Source organism: Condylura cristata, unplaced genomic scaffold (assembly GCF_000260355.1).
Source record: "Condylura cristata isolate star-nosed mole 26May11 unplaced genomic scaffold, ConCri1.0 scaffold00007, whole genome shotgun sequence".
Classification (NCBI taxonomy): Eukaryota; Metazoa; Chordata; class Mammalia; order Eulipotyphla; family Talpidae; genus Condylura; species Condylura cristata.
Window position 1 is genome coordinate 41,265,051 of NW_004567108.1, and position 22,427 is coordinate 41,287,477.

The window sequence follows — 22,427 nt, forward strand, 5'->3', positions numbered from 1 at the left end:
GAATTACAATGAGAAAGAGGACTAAATGCCAATTATTTTGCCCAGAATGCACCTGCTCAACTACCCGAAACCACATGGACAAAGAATTCAAAACTGGAAGTCAGCATCTCTGGTATCAAATACCAAAGAAGAGACTCTTAAAATGTTGCTCCAACATTAAACAATGTGAAATACATAATTTCAAACAGAATTTGATCCTGTTTTATAGTTTTAACTTACATTTTAAAAATCTGCAATCTTAAATTGAAAATAACAATGCATTTTTTATCTATCACACTCAGAGATAGTTTAAATATTTATATGACCAAAATATATTCTCACCCTGCTTACTTTATAAAAGCATGACAGTTGAGATGTGTTTACCTTAAGTAACTTTACAATGAACAGATTGTGGGCACATGGTAATGAGGCATGCTGAAAGGGAAATGGGCCATGGCTGGAATTCTAGCACCCGTGATTGTATGATGCATTGTGAGTTTCACGAGTACTCTACTGAGACTCCTGAATTCCTTACAAAAACAGTTTTCCATTTGTCTCTCTCACACTTTCACTTACGTGCAATTAGATCGTTTGTCTTGCTAATAGACCATAATGCTGGGGGAGGAATGTGGGTGAGCAGACAATTCAAAGAGGCCCAGGGAGAAAAATGGATGCAATTTGCACTTTATTAAAAGTACGGCTGATATGGACATCTAAACCCTCAGCCTAATGTGAAGATGGCCTACACAAATTGATGTCAAATTTCATTGACAATATCCTTCTTTGTATTTCTCTGAAGATCCAAACAGCATGCAAGCTTACCTGTTTGTCCAGGAATTCTCGAGCATCCTTCTCAATATGACCCTCATAAAGATTGGTAGTCATGCTCATTAGTCCCACCTTGGATAATCCAAAGTCTGTCAGCTTTATATGCCCCATGGAGGTGACCAGTAAACTAAGAAGCAGAAGGATATACATTAAAAAACTCACTCTGGAGCTTATTCTTTTTTTCAGCTTTCTCCCTCCCTCTGTCATTTTTAAAAGAATGTTTACTATATTGTCATCAAACTTATTACAAAGCCCAACCTGGGAAGAGACAGAGTCAAAAGAATTTGTGAAATATTTGCATCCCTGGTAGCTGAAAATAGTATACAATAATTCACAAAGCAGGGCCAGAGACCAGGCCCAAGTCCTCTCTGCTGCAGTAGCCACACACAGTAGTTTTCACAACCTGAAACCCTCTAAAAAATTCAAGTATGAAAATGCGATATCCTCCCATTTTCAGAAAAGAGAAGGGGATACCAATAATCTCACATTACACAACAGATGAGACCTGAGGTAACAGACAGATAATATATTGTTTGAGATTTCAACTTAAAGCTCAAATTTAAATATCTCTTATTAAGTACCAAACCTACACTTCTTATGCACATGCAAAGTATTCATATGTGGCAGCATTTTGAATTTATTATTTAAAAACTTATATTGAATTTATAATTTCAATAAAAATTTAATTAATTAAAAATGGAAGGCTAACAGAGGAGTCAAAAAATAAATATGCCAAAATTCTAGTAGTTGTCATTGTTTAGGTAATATATGACTGAAATTTTTTAGTATTTTTCTGTATTTTCCAATTTTTTTGGAATGAATATGAGTTAATTTTATTGTAACATTTACAGCACAATTTGAAACCTTCACACAATCTGTAAGGCTTGAGAGACATTTCAAATTAGAGGAGAATACATGAAAAATTTAATAAATTGTGTCAAGATGAATAGCTTGTCATTTGGGGAAAGATAGTCTATATCTCAAATAAAACACCAAAATGAATTCAACATTGATTAAAAATTAAATAAAAAATTAAATTTTGAGTAAAAAAGACTATAATATCAAATATATTATCTTGAAGTATGAATTATGTAAGTATAATACCAAATATACAGAAATTATCCAGAGAACAACTAGCAGCTTGGCTAGCGACATGGCTATTCAAAGTTCACACAATTGAAAAAAAAAACTTAAAAAAATTAACTAATCCTGGCTTCATGATAAGCATCTTTTCTTTTATATTTTTATAAACTATCATGAGCATCATTGCCTGTAAGGGATTAGATTTTAAAAATCTCTATACATACATGCTGTTAAAAAATTCTCTATAGTATCTCCAAATGAGTCATTTTAATTGTGCCATATCAGCAGTAAAGTGTTTTTATTTACATCAGACAACTTTCTGAATGGTATGGAAAAACAAAAAACGTTTCATCAGTGTACATACTTATCCGGCTTCAAGTCTCTGTGCACAATTCCATAATTATGTAGATACTCCAAGGCCAGGACAGTTTCAGCAAAGTACATTCTAGCCATATCAACAGGGAGAGGACCCATGTTCTTCATTAAAGTAGCACAGTCACCTCCTGTAAAACATAAGAGAAGATGTAGCAGGAGCAGGTTTTGGTCAGGGTGAAGGAGGATTATGAGTTTCAATTACAAGATTTCAAAGTGGAATATGACTCTACTCACAGACATGGTATATCATAGTCATAGCTGGAAACCAAGTTAAATGATCACCTTTCTCACAAATTGAGAATAATTCCAGCATAATTTCAGAAATTTGGTAACAATTTAACAAGCACAAGTATAAATTGTGAATTCTGGAATCAGGTTTCCTGAGTTCAAATCCTAGCTCCGCTTCCTGCCACAGAGATCTCTAAGCCAACCTAGTCTTAATTATTTTCATCTGTGATATCAAGATAGTAATAGTGGCATCCCTTTCAGAACACTGTGAAGATTATATGAGTTAATCTACATAACAAAATTAGGCTACTGCCAACACATATTAGACATGTGATAAATGCTAGTTACTGTAAAAATAACCACAACAAAGGTCAGCGCAATGTGTTGGTGTAGTTAAAAGAACAATGGGTGGGAATCAGACTGGCTATGTATATGTCTTAAATCCACCACTAAATATGTGGTAACTCTCCACTCACCAGTAAAATAAAAAGGTCAAACTAAAAACATTTAATGTTTCTTCAAGTTTTATAGTTTTGGGATTCTGTTAGAACAACTACAAGAGCTTAAATTACATGCTTTAAAAATCATTTTGGCTCTTGCTGCTCTATTTTTCACTAACTTGTTTATGTTAATAAGTCATGGAAACGAAAATACACAGAAACAATGTAAAATTGTGGAAAGAAGATTACTTGGAGCATTTAAAATGCCAAATTTCTTAAAATATTTCCTGTCTCCTAACTCATTTTTATTTTCATACCATAAAGCAAAAATGATACATTTTAACTTGTTCTTTAAAAAGATGAATTGTAATCAAGTGTTCATGATAGTATGTGATAAAAGCAAGTATGAAAAAATCCGTCACCTATAACTTTAGTGAACAACTGAAGGCAGTTAATACTAGAGGTTATTAAAGAGAAAAACAACCTTTTCCAAATAGCTCTAATTTCCCCCTTGTTATAGTAGAATAGGCACTTTACAAGCAATTATCAGAAGATAATGACTGGGAATACAGCCATCTCATTGCCTGGCTTCAGTTCCTAGGTAGATACAACCATTATGTGGCATGAATACAGAAAAAAGTTCCAAAGTAAGGGCTTCTGGGTACTGGTGTCATGTTTCTGTGGCACAGACTGGCTTACCTTCCACATACTCCATGACCATGCACAAATGGCGCCTTGTTTCAAAGGAGCAGTACATGCTGACCACAAAGGGATTCTCTGCAAAAGTGAGGATATCCCGTTCCACAAAGGCCTGCTGGATCTGGTTTCGGAGGATGAGGTTCTGTTTATTAATCTTCTTCATGGCAAACCTCTGTCGGGACTCTTTATGCCGAACAAAATAGACTGCCCTGAAGAAGAGCACAAGAGATGGGTTTCATGGAAAGAGAGGATGCTTCTGGGCAAATGATACCTATGATAATCAGGTTTTTTAAAATTCACATGTCAGCCAGAATTTAGCTCACACCAATGACATGGACAGCTACAAATACCTCATTCCCGATGAAAGGTCACAGGATATTTTATTTTTTTAAAGATTTATTTAGTTATGCATACAGAACTGGGGTACAAGCCGGACGTTCAGAGGTGGTGAGAGACTTCGCCAGAGACTGAGTGGGGAGCAGGACAGGCAGATTGGCGAAGTACACTGCTGAGGAGAGCAGTGGGTGGGTCAGGGGAGGTCTGCCATGCCATGTGAATCACCTCCAGGGAGAGGATCGAACTCACACTGAAGCAGCTATGGCTAACTTACAGTGCTGAGTCCTAACACATTGTGCCACCAGGGAGGGCCCCATAGGTCATTTTAAAGTATCAAAGTCATCTTCACTGGCAAAGGGAGAGAATGGACAACCTCCAGAGTGAGCTATTTTCCAAGTGCTGGCTTATGTTTTCAGTTTTTCCACAGACAAAATTCAATGTTTAAGTCAGAACAAGAAAGAATTAACAAAAGTGCATACACATAACAAGCCTGAACGTGCCCAGCATAAACTAGGGCAATTTGCTGGACTGACTGAAGCAGTACTTTTCTATATGACATCCTTGGGGGCCTGCAAAAGGGACCATGGCTTCTTACAGATGTTGGTTTCCAACTTGATAGTAATTTATTTTCCCTGAAATTTCCAGATAAATGAGAAGTACGTAATAGGTCGTTAAGTGATCTCTTGCAACAGGATGCTTATTTCCTCAATATAGAACTTCTAAGCTACACTTATGCCTTTTCCAACAGGAAACACATTTCCCAACATTAAAGGGCCAATGATACAGTACATTTCTGCTCCATCCAATCCACAGCCAAGGCACGGGCATCTTACTTGTGCAATGAACTAGCTGCACTGAATCTGTGAAAAGTCTTACCCAAATAGTCTTAAGAATCTCTTCTGTGCAAAATGATGTAAAAATAAACTTTTTAATAAAAAAAAATTAAAAAATTAAAAAAAAAAATCAAAAAAAGAAAAAAAGAAAAAAGAATCTCTTCTGGCTGGGTAATAGGTACTTTGAAGCTTCAAGTAATGTGGAGAAAAGAAGTAATCAGTTACTTCTTTAAACGCCACATAGAAGGTTAAGCAACAAGAAAAATTTATTTGCTTATACATCTCTGATATGTTACTCCTTACTTTTCATTATCATGGGAAAACAAGTTTGAACTCTCCGGTTAGGCAATGCTTAAATAAGTAATAATTTACTTAAAGAGCCATCAATCATTTGAAGTGTATAACAGGTTAAATGAGGCTGTCCTGCAACAAATGCAATGATCAAATAAGTAATAATTTACTGAAGAAGCAATCAATCACAGTAAAGGCTACCCAATAGCCTGCCTAAATGGAGTGTTTTGGAAATTACTGATAAATGTGAGTATAAAACTCCTCTTCGTTTAGTATGGCTGAGTTTTCTAAAAATTGAGGAAATAATAAAAATCTAGATTCCTATCTTTAAGATGCTTCAACATCTATTCTTTCACTTTCAGAAAAATTAAAAGTGGAAAACAGAAAAACAGAGTAAGTATGCCAATACTGCCTCCCTAAAATAGTCTTACATTAAAAACTAGTAAATTTATAAATATTTAGGTTAAATTAAAATGTTAAAAGTATGTAGCATTTCTAATAATTTCCTTATTTGATCAACTTTTTAAATTAACTAACCCAACCACTCATTCTTTGTGAGTCAGATTAAAGGCTTTGACAAGAATTTTAAAATAAGTAAATCTTTAAAAAAAATAAAATGAAATGAAACTTAGAATTTAAAGATTAAACATACAAAAAACAGTGTCTACATAGAGTCAACTGGAATATAGTTTACTTTGCATCCTTTCAATATTCAGTAAGTTTTGTACTAAGGTACCTCAGTCAAACAGTATTATGAACTTCACTTTAGACTGTGAGAGGTTTGCATACTGATTTTTGATCAAGCATCACCATTTCTTGCATAAATAGCTATTTAGTATGTTTGAGGACAATAAGAAATGAAGGAAAAATAGAATTGTATGTGATTTTATGAAAGAACAAAAGAGAAGGAAGTCTCCAGCTGAATTAGACCAGTATCTGAACAGGTTTCTCTGTGTCACTATGTAAAAACTGAACTTCAAGCTTTACTTTCAGATTTTTCAATTCAGTCAATTTGATTTGACTTTCTCTTTTCCCTTGCCAAAGTGTACTTAATCAGTTAATCCTCAGAGAAAGGTACCTAAACCACTGGAAATTAATCCTATACATAGCTTAAGATACCACTGCCTCAGGACACGTATCTTGATCAACTTGCAAAAGTAAACTAGACTTCTTAATTAGAATTTGCTGTTGCTGGATTTTGTTTATGTTCTCCATTTTCACATTTCTGTACCACTTTGAGAATACTGATGCTGAAATTTCTTTACATAGTAATGACTGTCTCTCACATACTCTCACATGTTCTGAACATGTCTCTTACATGTTCTGAACTTGACTGAGTAAGAAGGAAGGGGGAGGGAGAGAAAGAAAAACAAGATAGAGACAAACAGCAACCGGCAGACAGACATTCAACACTGTTAACCGGAGTTGTAAACCTCCTCAGGTTATAAAACTGAACTTAACTGATTCAGCCTCACATTTCTGTGCTTTCTGGCCCCAAGGGTTGCTTTCTTTGAAAAGGCTGCTTCTGTCTCTTTTTCTTGAACTGGCCTCCCTGTGAAAAACTCAAGGGTGGGTGGTGATGTGGGGGGAAGGGCAACTGGGGACCCTTGTTCTCTCTGAGCCACGCTTCACTCCACCCATGCAGAACTGAGATGTGTGCTACGGAGGTGGGGGAAGAGTGGGGGAAAGAAGTGGCATCAGAAACTGACAGGATCTAAAGCAGAATGAATCAGTCCTATCATGAGGAGTATGAATGTCTAATGCGTATAAAATTATGCATGAGTCTGAGAGTGCAATACATGAATCCGTGTGAGTAAATCTGCATGTGGAAATGAGAGTGCACGTATGTGTTAGCAGAAAGCCAAGAGAAAAGGCAATCTAGGGCGAGAGCCTGTGGGGGTGGGGTGTCTGTCAGCTTGCACACATGGATGTCTCAGGTAAATGACTGTATCCTTTTCCAAGTAAACGAAGACAACATGCACAGGACTGGAAAGTAAAACAGGAGGGGGAAAACATGTGCCTGTCAAATTTAAGTGTTTTTCTTTCTTTTTATTTTTTAAAAATCTTCAACCAGGTTAATTCTTTTATTTGAAAATGTTCAGAGTTGTTATTACAAAACTCAGATGTGAATGCTCAAAGGAAGGACTCCTATTATCTCAATGAAGAGGGCTGAACGTTCTAACAACAGAATGCTGGCAAACATTTCGTCTGGGACCAGAGTATCTGCGGCTGTGCCTCTGAGCCTCTTTCCTCTCATCTCGGTGGAAGTCATATCACTAGTGACCACACAGAGTTCCTGTGAGAAGTGAATATAAGAAACCTGTGCGGTACCTGGCACAAAATGAGGGCTGGCTTTCAACAAAGTGCTAAACTGGCATGCAGGGGCCCAGGTCAGGGATCTGAGACTTGCTAAACAGAGGAAAAAGTTGGATGTACATCAGATTAGCAAACTGGCTTTATCACATGAACTGTTGCAAAGTATAATTTCAGCAAAACCATGACATCTTACAGTTCTGGGTGAGTTTCCAGCACCACCCATTTTCTAGAAATCACAGATTTTGACACTGAAGTCACTGAAATGAGCAGCAGACGCTGCCTCAGATACCTATGAAAGCCTCTTTTGGCCCAGAGAGTGGCCCATTGCTGTAGCCCATTCGAACAAGCCTGCAATCGGCCTCTTGACTGAGGAGACCAAAAATTGTGGCTCCTTTCAAATTTCAAATTAAAAATAATTAAAACAGAGAGGAAATCTGCCACAAATGTAATGAGAGATTAAATCTGAGAACAGCAAAAGAGAAAAAAAAAAGTTTTGGCTGATTGGCAAAGGTTCCCGCAGGCAGCTTGTGAGCCTATTAATGACTTGGCCTGCGTCCTGGGTGTTTACTGATTCACAGCTTGTTTAACTTCTTGTATATTCCCAACCATTCCCCAAAGTGTGATATACCTCGTCTACTCTACAGTGGTTTAATTGCACTACAAATGAGTTTACTCAACCAATTAGAACTCCAAACACTGCGAAGATATATGCTCAAGTTTTATAAAAGTGGTACTTCGGAGACAATCCTATTCCAGAAATCCATCCCCAATAAAATATAGCAGTGCTTTAAGGCACAAAACCATTTAAGTCAAAATTCAGTCTTCTCCCTAATGAAGAAATTCTCAGATGAATTCCAAAACTAAAAGAAACTAATAGGTAGGTAAAGCCTGCAAACAACTGAACACTAAAACAATTTTCCTAGGCAGAATAGTTTCAGTAAGATCCTTGAAGGAAATAAAATGTTGCCAAAATAAAACATCAGAAAGCATTTATAACCCATACCAGGTAATATACCATTTGACATAATCCTGAAAATGAATCGGTGAAGCAAAGAAAGGACTCACAAATACTTAAGTTCTTCACTGAGTTAATGGTGTGGAAAATATTAGAGGTTAAAAAAAAAATTGTAAAGAGAGCCCTCCCTTGTGGCACAACAAAAACCACTTTTCCCTCATCTGCTCATGTGTGTGATAAATGGCAATAAATGTCGACGGGATTGTTTATTGCTCTTCATAGACAGATGGAATTGGGATTAATACTTAATTAAACCAGAGTTCTGGGCTGTCTAAAAAAGATCAGGACAAAGTTTGTATATTAATTATCCTCCCAAAGTTCTATTAGTAACTTAGAAGGATCTTGTCACACTGCAAACCTCTGCCACGACAAAGAATCACATGTCTATACAAATGGGTCATATAACACATGCCACCAATGTGAGCAGATATAGCATGGAGCACAACTGAAAATCAATCCTGCTGTAACAGAAAGACCAAGAGAAATGTATTACTCTAAATTTCAACTATTCTGGTTAAGTATTCTCTACAAGGCTGACTACTAACTAGAGGTCTGGTAAGAGATAGTATTAAGTAGTAAAGTCATGTGTGAATGCATATACTTTCATATTATTCATATACATTCACATGCCTATACATAAGTGTATGTACATACATGCATACAAACACACACATGCATGCATGCATCTATGTGTGTGTGTGCATACATACACCCATAAAAAAAACAGATGTGTGTGTGTGTGTGTGTTGGGTAGGGGTGTGGGGTTGTCAACCAAAAGCCAGGTACTTTTGAATCCAAACAGTAGAATAATAAGAAGCAGAAACAGTTACAGATAAAATTTTTCCTTCACTTTATAGACCCTTCTTCTCTGACCCTTTCAGATGACTGTCAGATCATTGCATAGTTTCCTGATAGGATATCCAGTGAAAAATGATTGTGGCTATAGTTTATACCCATCAATAAAGGAGCAGTTATTTGAAAAGTAAAGGTATGATACAACATCTGTTTGGCATTAGGTAAAGGTGAAGAATATATTACTCAGGTGTGTTAAAATACAAGAGTTTCTTAAATTACTTACCCATAGGCTCCATTGCTAATCAGTTTAATAGTTTCGAAATCACTTTCCCGAGGTTTCCTTCGAAGTTTCAGGGAAGCATTAGAGCTCTTGGAAACAAAATTTGGGAGTTAACAATTGGTTGAAAATTCAAGAAAATGATTTTAACAGCTAAATAAAAATATTCACATTACATGCTCTGTTATTTAGTGAGAAGTGCAGTATTCCAATCAAAGAAATCCAGGGGACCATTTTCTGGATCAATTTCCCAGAGCAGTGCTGCGAAACTACTTCTCATGTCATGGTCCCAGTTTCATGTAAATGAGCCCACAGTTCCAGAAGATAAAGGCACCAAGTTTTGAAAATCCCAAACTGTAATCTACCTTTGTAAACTATCAGATAAGCTTCATGTTAGCTTTTTTTTTTTTTTAAGATTTATTTATTTGTGCATACAGAACTGGGGTACAGGCCAGAGGCTCAGAGGCAGTGAGAGGCTTCACCAGAGACAGAGTGGGGAACAGAACAGGCAGATCGACGAAGTACACTGCTGAGGGGAGCAGCGGGTGGGTCAGGAGAGGTCTGCCATACCATGTGGTCACCTCCGGGGCAGGCGGGTATCGAACTCATGCAGAAGTGGCTTTAGATTCTCAGTGCTGTGCTTTAACCCACTGTGCCACCAGGGAGGGCCCATGTTAGCTTTTTACAATTTTGAGACCTAAGTCCAAAATATCAAATGTTCTGGTTTCACTCAGTCAGAAAAGAATGGGTTGCAGTGATTTTTCAAGGGCTGGTGAGAGATGTGGTTTCTCATTCCCTGGCCTGAGTGTGTATGTCTGTTCCTGTGACACCCTTTCTTGTCTGGAAGAGGCAATCATCAATGACCAGGACACTTGCGCATAGAATGCTGGCCACACATTTTCCCATGGCTCCTATTTTAACTTTCAACAAGTTTAGTTCACAGTGTAGGAAGAAACAAAGTGTGCAATACAAAATATTCTTTCCTACCTCATAAGTATTTTAGAACTGAGTAACAGACTCTTTGTTCCCTCTGCACAGACCAAAACTCCTTTCTTGTAAGTTGGAAGAAACCCCAGGACTCTGGGATATGTGTCACCCTCCCCAGCTTGGTGCTGTCATCTGCTGAGCTGCTGCACAACTCAACTTTGAAGCTTGGGCACCCACATAGTCCCACATATCTCTCTGCCCAAATTCTTTCGCTATCTGGGTCATTTTTGTGTCTATAGAAATAATTCACCCAAACCCTTGGCCCCCGGGTTACTGGATCTCCCAACTCAAACAACCATCTCTTTCCTCTGTCAACCCCTGGTCTTTGACCACAGGACCTTGATCTAGTCATTATCTGCCATTACCCCAAGACTGGGACCACTTGTTCAACTAACCTCACAGGGACTTCTCTCCACAGCTTTGATCTGCAGGGCCCTACACAAGGCCTTTTGGTCTCACTAATACTTCCCTTCCCCAGTGAGCTCACTTAAGCCAATGGATGACTTCTATGTCATGTAGAGCCTCACCAAAAAATTTTGCTCCCTCTGAGTGCCAGAAGATACCACATTATATACAACTGCGGGTTTCATAGCTCTTTATGGGTATCTTTGAGGAACTTTAGTCTCAACATATTCAAAATTATAACAGTGGTTATAATAAAATGAATAAAAACAGCTATCACTTAATATCATTTACCATGTGGTACGCTCCTAACCTCTTTACACAGTCTCATTTAATCTTTTCTAAACTTTTAATATATTATCAAGGAGAAAACTGCAGCCCAGAGAAATTGTCCACACTTGGAAGAGGTGGAGCCACAGTCCAAACTTAGATTTCTGACTTGAGAGCCTGATTCTTTGCCCCTAGGCTACTTCCTCTTTTCTGGCCACCTCAGCTGGTTCCAACTTGGTTCCTCTTCTGGTTCACAATTAGGGAGACTGAGACAGCACCCAGAAATGAGTTTACCCTGTGCACTGCAGCAACCTCTTTACTGGTTTTGTGGTTACCCCTGCCTGCTCCTATCACCCCATCTACTTCTGACATTGCAATCAGTGTGGTTTTTTTTTCAACCTAACTCTGACTGGGTCATCTCCCTGTCCATACCCCTCCACTCCACAAACACTCCTGTCAAAGCTCAATAGTGTCCCATTATTATTTAAAAGAAAACATTTCCAGAGATGAAATACTGTGCCCAGTATTCACCCAGGGGCCTCGGTTTCTGCATTCTCTCGTGCTCCTTGCCCTTAGATGCACTTTGCTCTCTGTGTCACAGTCTTGGCCCATGATACCGCCATGGCCTGGACGGCTCCTTGCCTGTCTCATCCTGGTAACTTTCATACCTCAGCTCAAGTATCATGTCCTTGGCAGACTTTTGGATTAGCAAGACTGAGGTGGATCTCTGTACATTGTTACATTCCTATAGTACAGGACCTTTTTCTTCACACAGCTTTATTCAAGTTTGTCGTTTTTATTTTGGTGCATGAGTTCTTTTTTATTAATTTACTTCTCTCCGAAGGGAGGGGTTAAAATTGTATGCCCAGCACAAAGCACAACAAACATTTGTTGAATAAAGTAATTAACAGAGCCCAAATCTGCACATGCTAATAAACAGAAAAACCAACATCATATTTCATCAAGAAATATACTTACACTCATGGATTCATCTGTTTCTGGTGTTTCTGCTGTCCCACTATCATAGTTCCCCAACTGAGCCATTTCTAAGTAAAAAGAAAGAAAGAAAGGTGTAACAAAAACACAATTCTAATTAGATGACAGTACTGTGCTAATGCAAAAGGAAATATTTTCTTTACTAGTCCAAAAAAGCCTTTCTACAGTAGACCCTCCATGTCTGGGTTCCACATCTGCGAGTTTTATCAAGTGTGTGGGTTGAAACTACACACCAAACAGCAGGCTATGGTATGCATGTTTGCACGGAACGTGTGCCGATATTTTCATAGTCCTTAATTCCGTTAATACTATATATCACATATATTTACAAAGCATTCACATTGCATTAGTTATTAAAAGTAATGCAGAAGTGATTGACAAAATATGGAAGGATGTATGTAGGGTCTATGAAAATACTATTTATGGGTAGGACATCTAGAATCACTCCTTGATGCACACCAAATTACCTGGGGGGAAGAATCATAAGCTGGTCATAAGAACTAGCAACTAACAATATGAAATTGTTCATTACATACCTTTCCCTGGGACCTCGTTTCTCAGGAATACCTAGACACAGTACTTTAGAGGTTCGGCCTGTGCTTCACTGAGCAGGGTCACTGGTAGTAGATGCAACCACCACAGCAAGGAAAGGGTGTTGGGGTTCAACATTTGTGCTTATAGTCAAATATTCAAGAAAGGCAAGTCTTCCAAGGCTCTGACAGTTATCAAACATGTACCAGCATAGAGAAAGAAAGCTCATACAATGTGAGTCATGTCTATGTGGAATTAAAAAAAAAAACTCACAACAACTCATAGACACAGAGAACAGATGGATAGGCGGGTGGTTGCCAGTGGCATGGGGTGAGGGGCGGCCCAGAACATGTGACAGGGGTTATCAGGCATAAAGTTCCAGTAATAAATAAATAACAGGGATGTAGAATACACCATGGTAATGACACTAAATTGTATATTTGGAATATACTGAGTATGTTTTTAAAGTTCTCAGTACAAGGAAAAAAGTTTCCTCACTATGTGCAGTAATGAACGTTAACTACACTTACTATGGTCATTTCCCAACATACAGATATTTAATCCTTATGCCGCACACCTGAAACCAATGTATGCCAATTACATCTCCATTAAAATCTTGATGCACTCACTACAGCTCTAAGATGATAATCAGTGTGCAATGACCATCATTTCTTCCATTCCTTCGCCTTCACTGAGAGTTGCCCTGCCCAGGACACCAAGAACTTAAAAAATATGTCTGAAAGGAAGTAATAATAGTAGTGAAGAGGAGTTCAGAGATGAAAACACATGAGTTACTACCTCTGCCAGCACTTTACAAATGAACTTCTAGCCTCAGGTTCTCCCACTGTAAGTTAGCACAATATTTATTTATCTCCTAGTATGTTTCATGAGTATGATATATGATAATGCATGTAAGGCTCTTAGCATGTTTACTACAGGAATTAAATGCTCAGTGAATGCTGGCTGTTATTGATTATTTTAATCTCATATCATGACTTAGGTTGGATGCTACATGCTTGACACCAGCTTAAGTACTGCTCTGATGGTCTGGTTTTAAGAGACAAACACAATTAGTTGCTCAAATCACACAGAACCATCCTTGAGTCCACTTACATAAATCAGGAAACCTAGGTAATGGTGCTATTCACTTAAAAGAACTAGAAAGATTTTTTCCCCAAAACCTGATAGGGATTATCTCTGAGTAATTATTCACATGAGTAATTTGTTAATTTTTCAAAACTGAACATACATGATGAAAATATTGTTTTTAGTTATATTTTTAATGTGCACCTAAACTTATTTCTTAGGCTCTTGTTTCACGTATTCATCTTCCTATAAATACAGCTATCCTTTCAGTGGAGACTACACATAAAAGACACAAAACAATGCTGGAGTAGTGCCTTTAGACAAAAACGAACAAACTCAGATTCTGTAACTAGGGATTGATGCTCATTTTCCAAGTGGACCTCTAAGGAAAATACAGAATAAGGAGGAATTCAGTGACACTTGTGTGTTTTCCTGTTGTTCAAATGATGTCAATATCTTGTAACTAAGCACTTTAGATTTATAGACTAGGAGGTGAACTAGATGTATTTGGTAGGTGATGCTTCAAGGACAGAGGCTATTTTAATGTTGTTTAAATTAAATAGCACCAGCTGCTAACATTAAGTGTTACGAGGGTTTGGTACAGAGATGAACTCATATAGTATGTAACCCACTTTTATGGAAAGAACGCCAAGGCGCAGGAGGCTCAGCCCTGGGTGGGAGAGTTCCCACAGTTAGTGACACTGGTGGCCAGGGTGCAGTTCCGGCCCATTGACCTCCCTGTCTTCATTGGTAGCCATCAAACCTCAAGCTGTAAGCTTGCCAGTGTAATGTGACAAGAAAAGGGAAATATGGAGATCAAGGTTGCAATAATCATGTTTTAGCTAATAACAGATCTGAATTAAGAAAATTGTGTCAAGAGTTACAAACACAACTCCCAGTGATAAATCTGCATTATTGAACTTGGAATTTGTCAAAGATCAGTGTGCATTTTTTAAAGATCCTCTAAAGACCCTTAAATGGGCTGCAGATTATTCACCTACCAATGTTCAGCCTACAATGATATTTACTGCCAGGTCAGAAAACTGTGGAGAGCTCACTTTAGTCTCCAGTTGAAGGGCTGACACTACTTGAACTACACTGGCGTGAAGACTCACGATAATACACTTTGACAGCCTCCCCCGCTCCAATTATTTTCACAAGAAAACAAATTAAAAGATGGTTCTGTTTTAAATAGAATTTCTGCTAAATAACTATTATCTGGGAAATACATATTATTTGTAAGCAGTGGGTAGTAATGGAATGGAACCAAGAGTCAGCTTTTGAAGCAGGAAGCTAAAGCATCATTTTGTAATGCCTGAAGAGATTTTTAAAACTCATCTAAATACCATTAAACATCTGCCCTTTTTATTTCATTGATTTAAACCATTTCTGAAGACTCATGATTCAAAAAGGTAAAGATGGTAATTTAAAAACCATGGGGAAAAATCTCTCCCCAGGGAACTTTTCAGAAAAGCAGCTACCAGTCTCTGATAAGTGATGAATCTGTTGTGGTATTGCTTTCAGAACAGTATAAATTTATCTGGCATTATCTCCCAGTAACGCATGCATCATTTCACTGGAAACAAAGATACGATTGCTGTAAGTGCAAACAAAGCAGGGAAGTAGGAGAGTGGGGCAGAGAGCAGCAGGTTCCCTGGCTGAGATGGGAAAATAGCTGGGCCAACATTTACCATTATTACAAACAAGCTAGCAAGATAAACACTGTTTGCAAATTCAATGTAATGAACCAGGAAGACAATTCTGAATGAAGGAGTCTCCCTTTCTGAGTCTTTGTAGGCAATGTATCACTTAAAGTGTTTTAAATGACAAATTTTTAAAAGATTTATTTATTTATGTATGTATACAGAACTGGGGTACAGGCCAGAGGTACAGGGGCAGTGAGAGGATTATATTTTCTTAATGAATCAAGCATAATTTAAAAAAAAAATAAAGTTCTCCCTCCACCCCCACTGGCTCTCTTATACATTATTCTTATTCGTGGTTTTCTTTTTTTTTTTTTTAATCTTGGACAAGAAAAACTATATTTGCCAACATAATATCTATTTGAAAGTAATCTATCATCAGTTATACCACTCCCAAATTATCTTGAGTTTAAACGACACCTCTAAATTAATAATTACGATAGCAACATATTCAAAATTTAGTGTTCTTTAGTGAGAGAACCTCACTGAGTTTTGCAAGAGAGAAGGAATCAGAGAAGAGGGAAATCTAAACCCTACTGGGACATTCTGACATTATCAGGTTGACAGGCTGATAGGATTTCAAGTTTGCCCCAAATTATAGGTAAACATAAAAAGGGTTCTGTTCACTTGCTCCTCAGCACTCAATTACAGCAATTTACTTCAAATCCCCATAGGCTCCCCAAAGTTGGACTTTTCAATAAATGCAAAACTGAGGAATAATAAAGACTTGCTACATAGTTCCATGAGACCAGGGCATGCAGACAAGTGGAAGGTCAGTCCAAGCGAGATACTCACCTTCCAAAGGGTCCTTATTGAGCCCCAGCTGGCTAATGATGTACCTGGGAATGTCAGTTTTGATACCCTGTCCTTCTTTGGCATGACCTTCTGCTGCTTCTAATAGGTAGTAAAATTCTTCAGGATCAAATTCCTAGCAGGAGACAAACACAGATGGATACTTCTGAGCCAAACTGCCTGAGGTTTTATTACATAAATCCAATTCACAATAAAATTACTGCATATGTATGGCTATTTATAAAGAAAGAAGTCAAATGGATTTTAAAAATATATAATTCTCACTTCATATAGGAAGTCTATTCATAGTCTAAGGAAAAGACACACATTACTTATTAACCCAAAGACAGTGATGATTTCCAATTTCCTGGCCACACTGAAGGTAGTCCGCTCCACTTGAGGTATCTATCTTACAGAAAGTGAACTGATAGGAATTTTTAATGTTGCCTTTTCTAGCAAAATTTTAAAATCTGGAATCACAACCGAAAGAACAAGTTCCTCTTTCTGCAACAACTGCCACAGAAGGAGTAACATTTTCTCAAAGGTTTCTCAGGAAACTTAATATAGAGATATCCAACAATATTAGAAAGAAAAATCTCACCATTATTAATGAGCTCTAAAACAAAGTTATTAATAGTCACATAATGTGAAGATTAAAAAAGAAAAGTACAAAATTAATGCTACCAATCACCTCTATATTAAAATTTTAGTAGCACATTTTCCCTATGTATTTTATTTTCTTTGGCTGTTTATAGTGTGTAATAGGGAGTAAACTTTAAATTAATGTTGTGGATTTATGTATTGTAAACAATTATGCTTACAGATTTAAAGCACAGTCGCTATTTTTAGTTTCATTTCCTGTATTTTCCCCTTAAGGATTTTTTTTCCCATTTTGATCAATGCTCCAACAGTAAGTTTGGAATCGTAGCATTTCACCTGAGAAATACTCAAGAGCTCTATAAAGGCCAATAAAAAAACTTGCTGTGGGCCCTCCCTGGTGGTGCAGTGGGTTAAAGCACAGCACTAAGAAGCTAAAGCCACTTCAGCATGAGTTTGATCCCTGCCTGCCCCAGAGGTGACCCACATGGTGCAGCAGACCTCTCCTGACCCGCCCACTGCTCCCCTCAGCAGTGTACTTCGTTGATCTGCCTGTCCTGCACCCCACTCTGTCTCAGTGTATCCTCTCACTGACCCTGCACCTCTAGCCTGAACCAGAGTTCTGTATGCATAAATAAATCTTTTTAAAAAAACTTGCTGCACATGGTATAAAGACAAATCAATATTCACACTCAGTGCCTTTGACACACACCTACAATGGCAGGGGGCAAACCACTGGCATGAAAACACTGGTTGGGGAATAAGGCTCCCAAAACCCTGAAACTCCAGTTTCCTTAAAAAAAAAAAAATTTAAGGGCAGTTTTATTAGGAAAAGGAGAAAGGAAAGTAGGAGGCATCTGCATACACATGGGTGGGCAGAAAGCAGCTGCTGCTTTTGAAGGGAAAAGTTTGTTGAAAAAGACACCTGCATAGACACGGACAGGCGGTCTTGGGACAGGCACTGCTGAAACTCAAGTTTCATGGAGCTTTCGACTGTGCTGGAAACAGCATCAGTTTCAGATCTCCTTCAAAGTTTACTCGCTTCTCTCTTGGAGAGGCTATACTTTTAATGTTCTCTTCTGATTAAGAGTGATTACTGTAAAAAAATTCATTTCCTCTTTGAAGGCAAGATCTTCTCTTAGGCTATTTGCTGCCAAGTTTTAATGCTAAATGGTATTCTCCCCCAGATTAAAACACAGGAAGTACAGCATGTGTTGCATAACTTAAGAGGTGCAATGGAGAAAGATCATAAAGCAAGTCTTCCTTCTGCCTACATTCGTCATTCACACTGTTCTTCTCTGCGGAGATATCTGGGGCTTTCCCTGCCTCTGTTCTCCCAGAGACACTCAACGCGAAGTGGTGCTTTTGATTCTGGAATTCTAAGTACCTTGGCTGTTGATGGAAAATCCAACCCCACCACACCCCTGCCTTTCTCCTCATGATTTCCCCTTTACTATGTCTTTTTGTATTTATTTATGGGCATGACCATTTTATTGTTATGAAAACCTATGAATGTTAATTTAAGAAGGGTAAATCTGTAGCTGTGCAAATTATATGAGCATACATGTTTAAATTCTATAAAAATCTAAAAAGCTGTATTGTGTAACTAGGGTACAAAGAATATAGTGACTAGTGAAAAGTAAGTTTTAATACTGTATAAAGTCCCTTATTGTTATGTTGAAAGGTTCATATTTGCTCAAAATGTTTTTTATTGATAAATCAAAATTTATCAATAAAAAGCATTGAGAATTAGAAAAATCATCACTGATTTAAATAATGTAGTTGATAAAATGAACTAATCTCAAGAGTCTGCTCCTTCAGGTCTGGATGAGACCTTATTATATTATCTGAAATGGACTGCTCATTAGCCCTTAGTTCTGACATGCCATATTATAGAAACAAATAATTAGAAACCCAGTTCACCATATATCTCATCTCTGATTTCCCTCTATCTGCATCTTCGTAACTCCAAAAAAGTAAGACACTCAAGTGTTTTAAATTAGCTGTAACATAGTAATTATGCTGAGATAAGGCCAATTACCTTATTCTATAATCATTTTTCAAGTTTGACCAGAATGTGATATGACTGCCACTTAACATAGCTCAAGTTCCAGATAAGGATGGCATCATAAACATTTACAATTTGTAGTTCCTCTTCACTCTTTCCATTTAGCTCTGATCTTTGAAGCTAAATGAAACCAGAGCTTCCTGAAGACCACTGCTCCCCACAGTTAACAATAAATAATGGAACCACATCCAGGAACCACTCACCAGGCATTCTAATAACCGAGCGGGGCGGGCAATGACAATTAGAATCTTCCGAACTAGTTGCTTAATAAATGCCAACTCTCCACTTTCCGAACGATCATGAGCCTGTTAGAGAGAAATGAAGAGAATCATGGGATCAGGTTGCTCTATTAAGCAGAAAAGAAAACCAGAAAAGAGTTCAAAGTAGGTGATTGCAAATATTCCAAAATTAAGTAATTTAGAAAATACTTTTAAAAAGATTGATAAGTAGACATTTTCTGCACATAGACACTATTAAACTTCTAGATCTACAACATGACTTACTGGCTAAATTTTCATTGCAAAACTTTGATATGTTCTCTGTGTTAAGAATCAAATGTTAGGGCTCCTCATGTGAACCATGAATGAAGGAGACACTGAAAGTTTATCACACATTAAATATATGGTACAAATAGTAGTGGGTAACACTTCAGTGTATGAAATGGCTAATGTACTGACTGTTCTTGTCTTCCTAGACCTCGTAGACATCCACAGTCATGAAATTACTTTATATAACAGTACCAAAAGCATAAACTAGGCATCCATAGCATTTAGGGTATGTGCAATGCTTATTTCAAATGTTAGGTGGATCATAGTTACACTTAGACATGCATGTGTGCATATATGTATATGAATCCAGTTTTACATGTTAAATACATAGCTAGGCACTCACCTCAGTAAAATTTAACTGACTCACAATCTACATGTTTTTCACATCCTGCTACATGTGAAATATAAGGTCAAAAATCTCTAGAGGATGAACCTCACTCTGTTAATAGTCATTTTAATTTTAAATGCTGTTTTCTTGAGGAAATTAGGCTAATCTGTGTGAAGGCTGACATTAAGTCAGAAGTTTCAATTAAACCATTAGGCTCACTTTTAGGCTTTCTTAATGTAAGTTTTTATGATTTAATTCACAAGATTATATTAAAAAACTTATCAAGGCAATGTTGGTACAATATAAATTGACAGACATAGTAATAACTACCATTTAAAATTATTCTTGAAGGTGCTTTGTCCTGACAAGTTACAGTGCCACCATGAAAATAACCGACATTATGAAAAATGACCAGCAGTCGTATGTCTATTGAATTTAAGCCATAAAATCAAAGACAACATACCAAAGTAAGATATGAGCAAATATAGGTGAAGACAAAAGCTCCTTTGCTAACACTTAATAGGGAAAATGATGATTGGTAAGTACTTATGGATCAGAATATGTTCAAAGAAAACCAACTAGTAAGTACAAGTTCCAGTACACAGTATAGCAATAAACAATAGAAAGTAAGTATTAAAAATGCCCTGAAGTTTTTTTTTTTCTTCAAATTTTGCTTTGCAACAAAAATAGATTTGGAAACTAAAATGAATGCAAAGGAATATGTTTTTATGTGTTCCATATAGTTTATCCTTAGTTATAGTGAAACAGAGAATCTTAAAGTTGGAATAAAATCAAACAGCACCTCAGTTCTTGACTGACAATTTTCATTTACTACAATAATTACTGTTTTATAAGTTCAGGAATAACAGTTAACTCTAAAAGTCTGAAATGTTTTAGTGATGACTTCAAAAGGAAATAAGAACTCGTACCTTAAATAATTTAAAACTAGTTCATTACATACATCCCGTTTCAAAAATTATAAAAAGAATCACTTCATGCCCACTTCTTACATCCTAGGAATTATCAGCCACAACCAAGACCAGCATGTACCATGAGTTATATTAATTCAGATTATACTGCTTCTGCCAGCACTGTCGGGGTGGGTGTGTGTGGTGGGGGGGAGCAAGTAGAGACTCCTGGACCAGCAGCAGCAATGCCCAATAGCCATGGACAGATACCCTGTGTTTGTTATTTTCAATGTTTCACTCTTAAAAATACAGAGACCCAGATTTGAGCCTAGGTTATAACTTCCTAGGCAATTATTTTCTTTGGCTAAATACACCTAAGTAAAAAAAAAAAAAAAAAAAAAAGAAGAAGAAGAAGAAAGAAAGGAGACATAAAAGCATTCATTGGAATTGACCTAGACCTCTGGACTTTAAAAAGTTAAATCAAGCTGCTCAAATCTCAGGGGCACTTGCTTGGGTATGCAAAAGACTGACAATGGAGAAAGTGGCTGGGAGACAGGCGGCAACAGGCACACAATGCCACAGCTGGGGACAGACACTGCATGTAGGAAAACAAAGCAAGCTCCCACAATTCCACACTACCTAAAAGGGGCAAGTTCCCCTGTGGCCATTCAGCTCCAAAGTCTGAAAGGACATTGTAAATGTGATTCTGAAGATGGTTTTAATTTTCACAAAAGAACTGATGAAAATGATGTTTATCTGTGCAAAAAAGCAACACCCTTACTTACACCCAACAATGCTTATGCTACAAGTATATGGGCCTTTTTGCCACAGAGAAATTTCACGAAAAATCCACACCTTTTCATCTATTATGTGACCTATTCGGATAATCTTGGAAGCCCCAAGATTTTTTAATTGCCACACAGCAATCTGCCAAGTCTGCCATAAAGAAATAAAATTAAGCGGGGGATTTCCATGTAAATAGATTGGATATTGACGCTATCATTTTTAGGAAATGCCTGTGAAGGAATGAAAAATGCAGAATAAAAGTGGTAATAGTGGTAATATCCTGGGACAGAAACATGGAATTAGGAAGGAGTAACTCACAGAGCCTGACTACCAAATTCCTTTCTCCTCTGCCTCTTCTGTTTAAAATTTAACAAATATAATTTTCCAGTTATGCTCATAAAATATAATATGCATGGTGTTTTCAGCAATTTCTGGAAGCTGACATGATTAAAAGGGAGAGATTATATGAGGATAAGTCATAACAGATGAAATATTTTTGCAAGTATATACATGCCTCTTCTTTCTCTCTTCTTCACCCACTTCCTCCCTCCCATAGTTACCGAGGAACAAATAAATACCAGTAACAGTGTTACACCCCAGGGAGTCAGAGATGGTCTGGATATCATCTTTGTCCTTCAAAGAGCCTACTGTATGCTGGTGAAGTCAGACTCCAAAGCTGGTCACTACAAAGCACTGTGGTTAAGTGCCCTGAGATGCAGGGCTCAGCCAGGGGCCATGTTACAGGTTTTATTTGTAGACAGAATGGAGTCCCCATGCATGCCAGACAGATGTTCTTGCAGTTTCATGGTCGTATGAACTTGAAGGGTGAGTACTGAAGAGAAGCAAACCAGTAAGGATGAGGGTTGGGTCAGGCAGTAGGTTACAGACTCAAGTGGAGGCCAGTCAGAGAAAACATTGGGAAGTGCACTA

At 37.5% G+C, this 22,427-nt stretch overlaps 1 protein-coding gene across 3 annotated transcripts in view; it reads right to left on the minus strand.

The window, feature by feature from the left end:
* The window catches only part of MAST4 (microtubule associated serine/threonine kinase family member 4), a 529,678-nt gene that overhangs the window by 36,464 nt on the left and 470,787 nt on the right, over positions 1-22,427 (minus strand). For all 3 annotated transcript variants that reach the window (XM_012721946.1, XM_012721947.1, XM_012721948.1), the window contains 7 exons: positions 19,131-19,232; positions 16,266-16,398; positions 12,133-12,200; positions 9,502-9,587; positions 3,633-3,841; positions 2,255-2,393; positions 802-934 (listed from right to left, as the gene is read on the minus strand). In XM_012721946.1, coding sequence (XP_012577400.1) covers positions 802-934; positions 2,255-2,393; positions 3,633-3,841; positions 9,502-9,587; positions 12,133-12,200; positions 16,266-16,398; positions 19,131-19,232 — 870 coding nt within the window. The remainder of the gene's footprint in view (positions 1-801; positions 935-2,254; positions 2,394-3,632; positions 3,842-9,501; positions 9,588-12,132; positions 12,201-16,265; positions 16,399-19,130; positions 19,233-22,427) is intronic.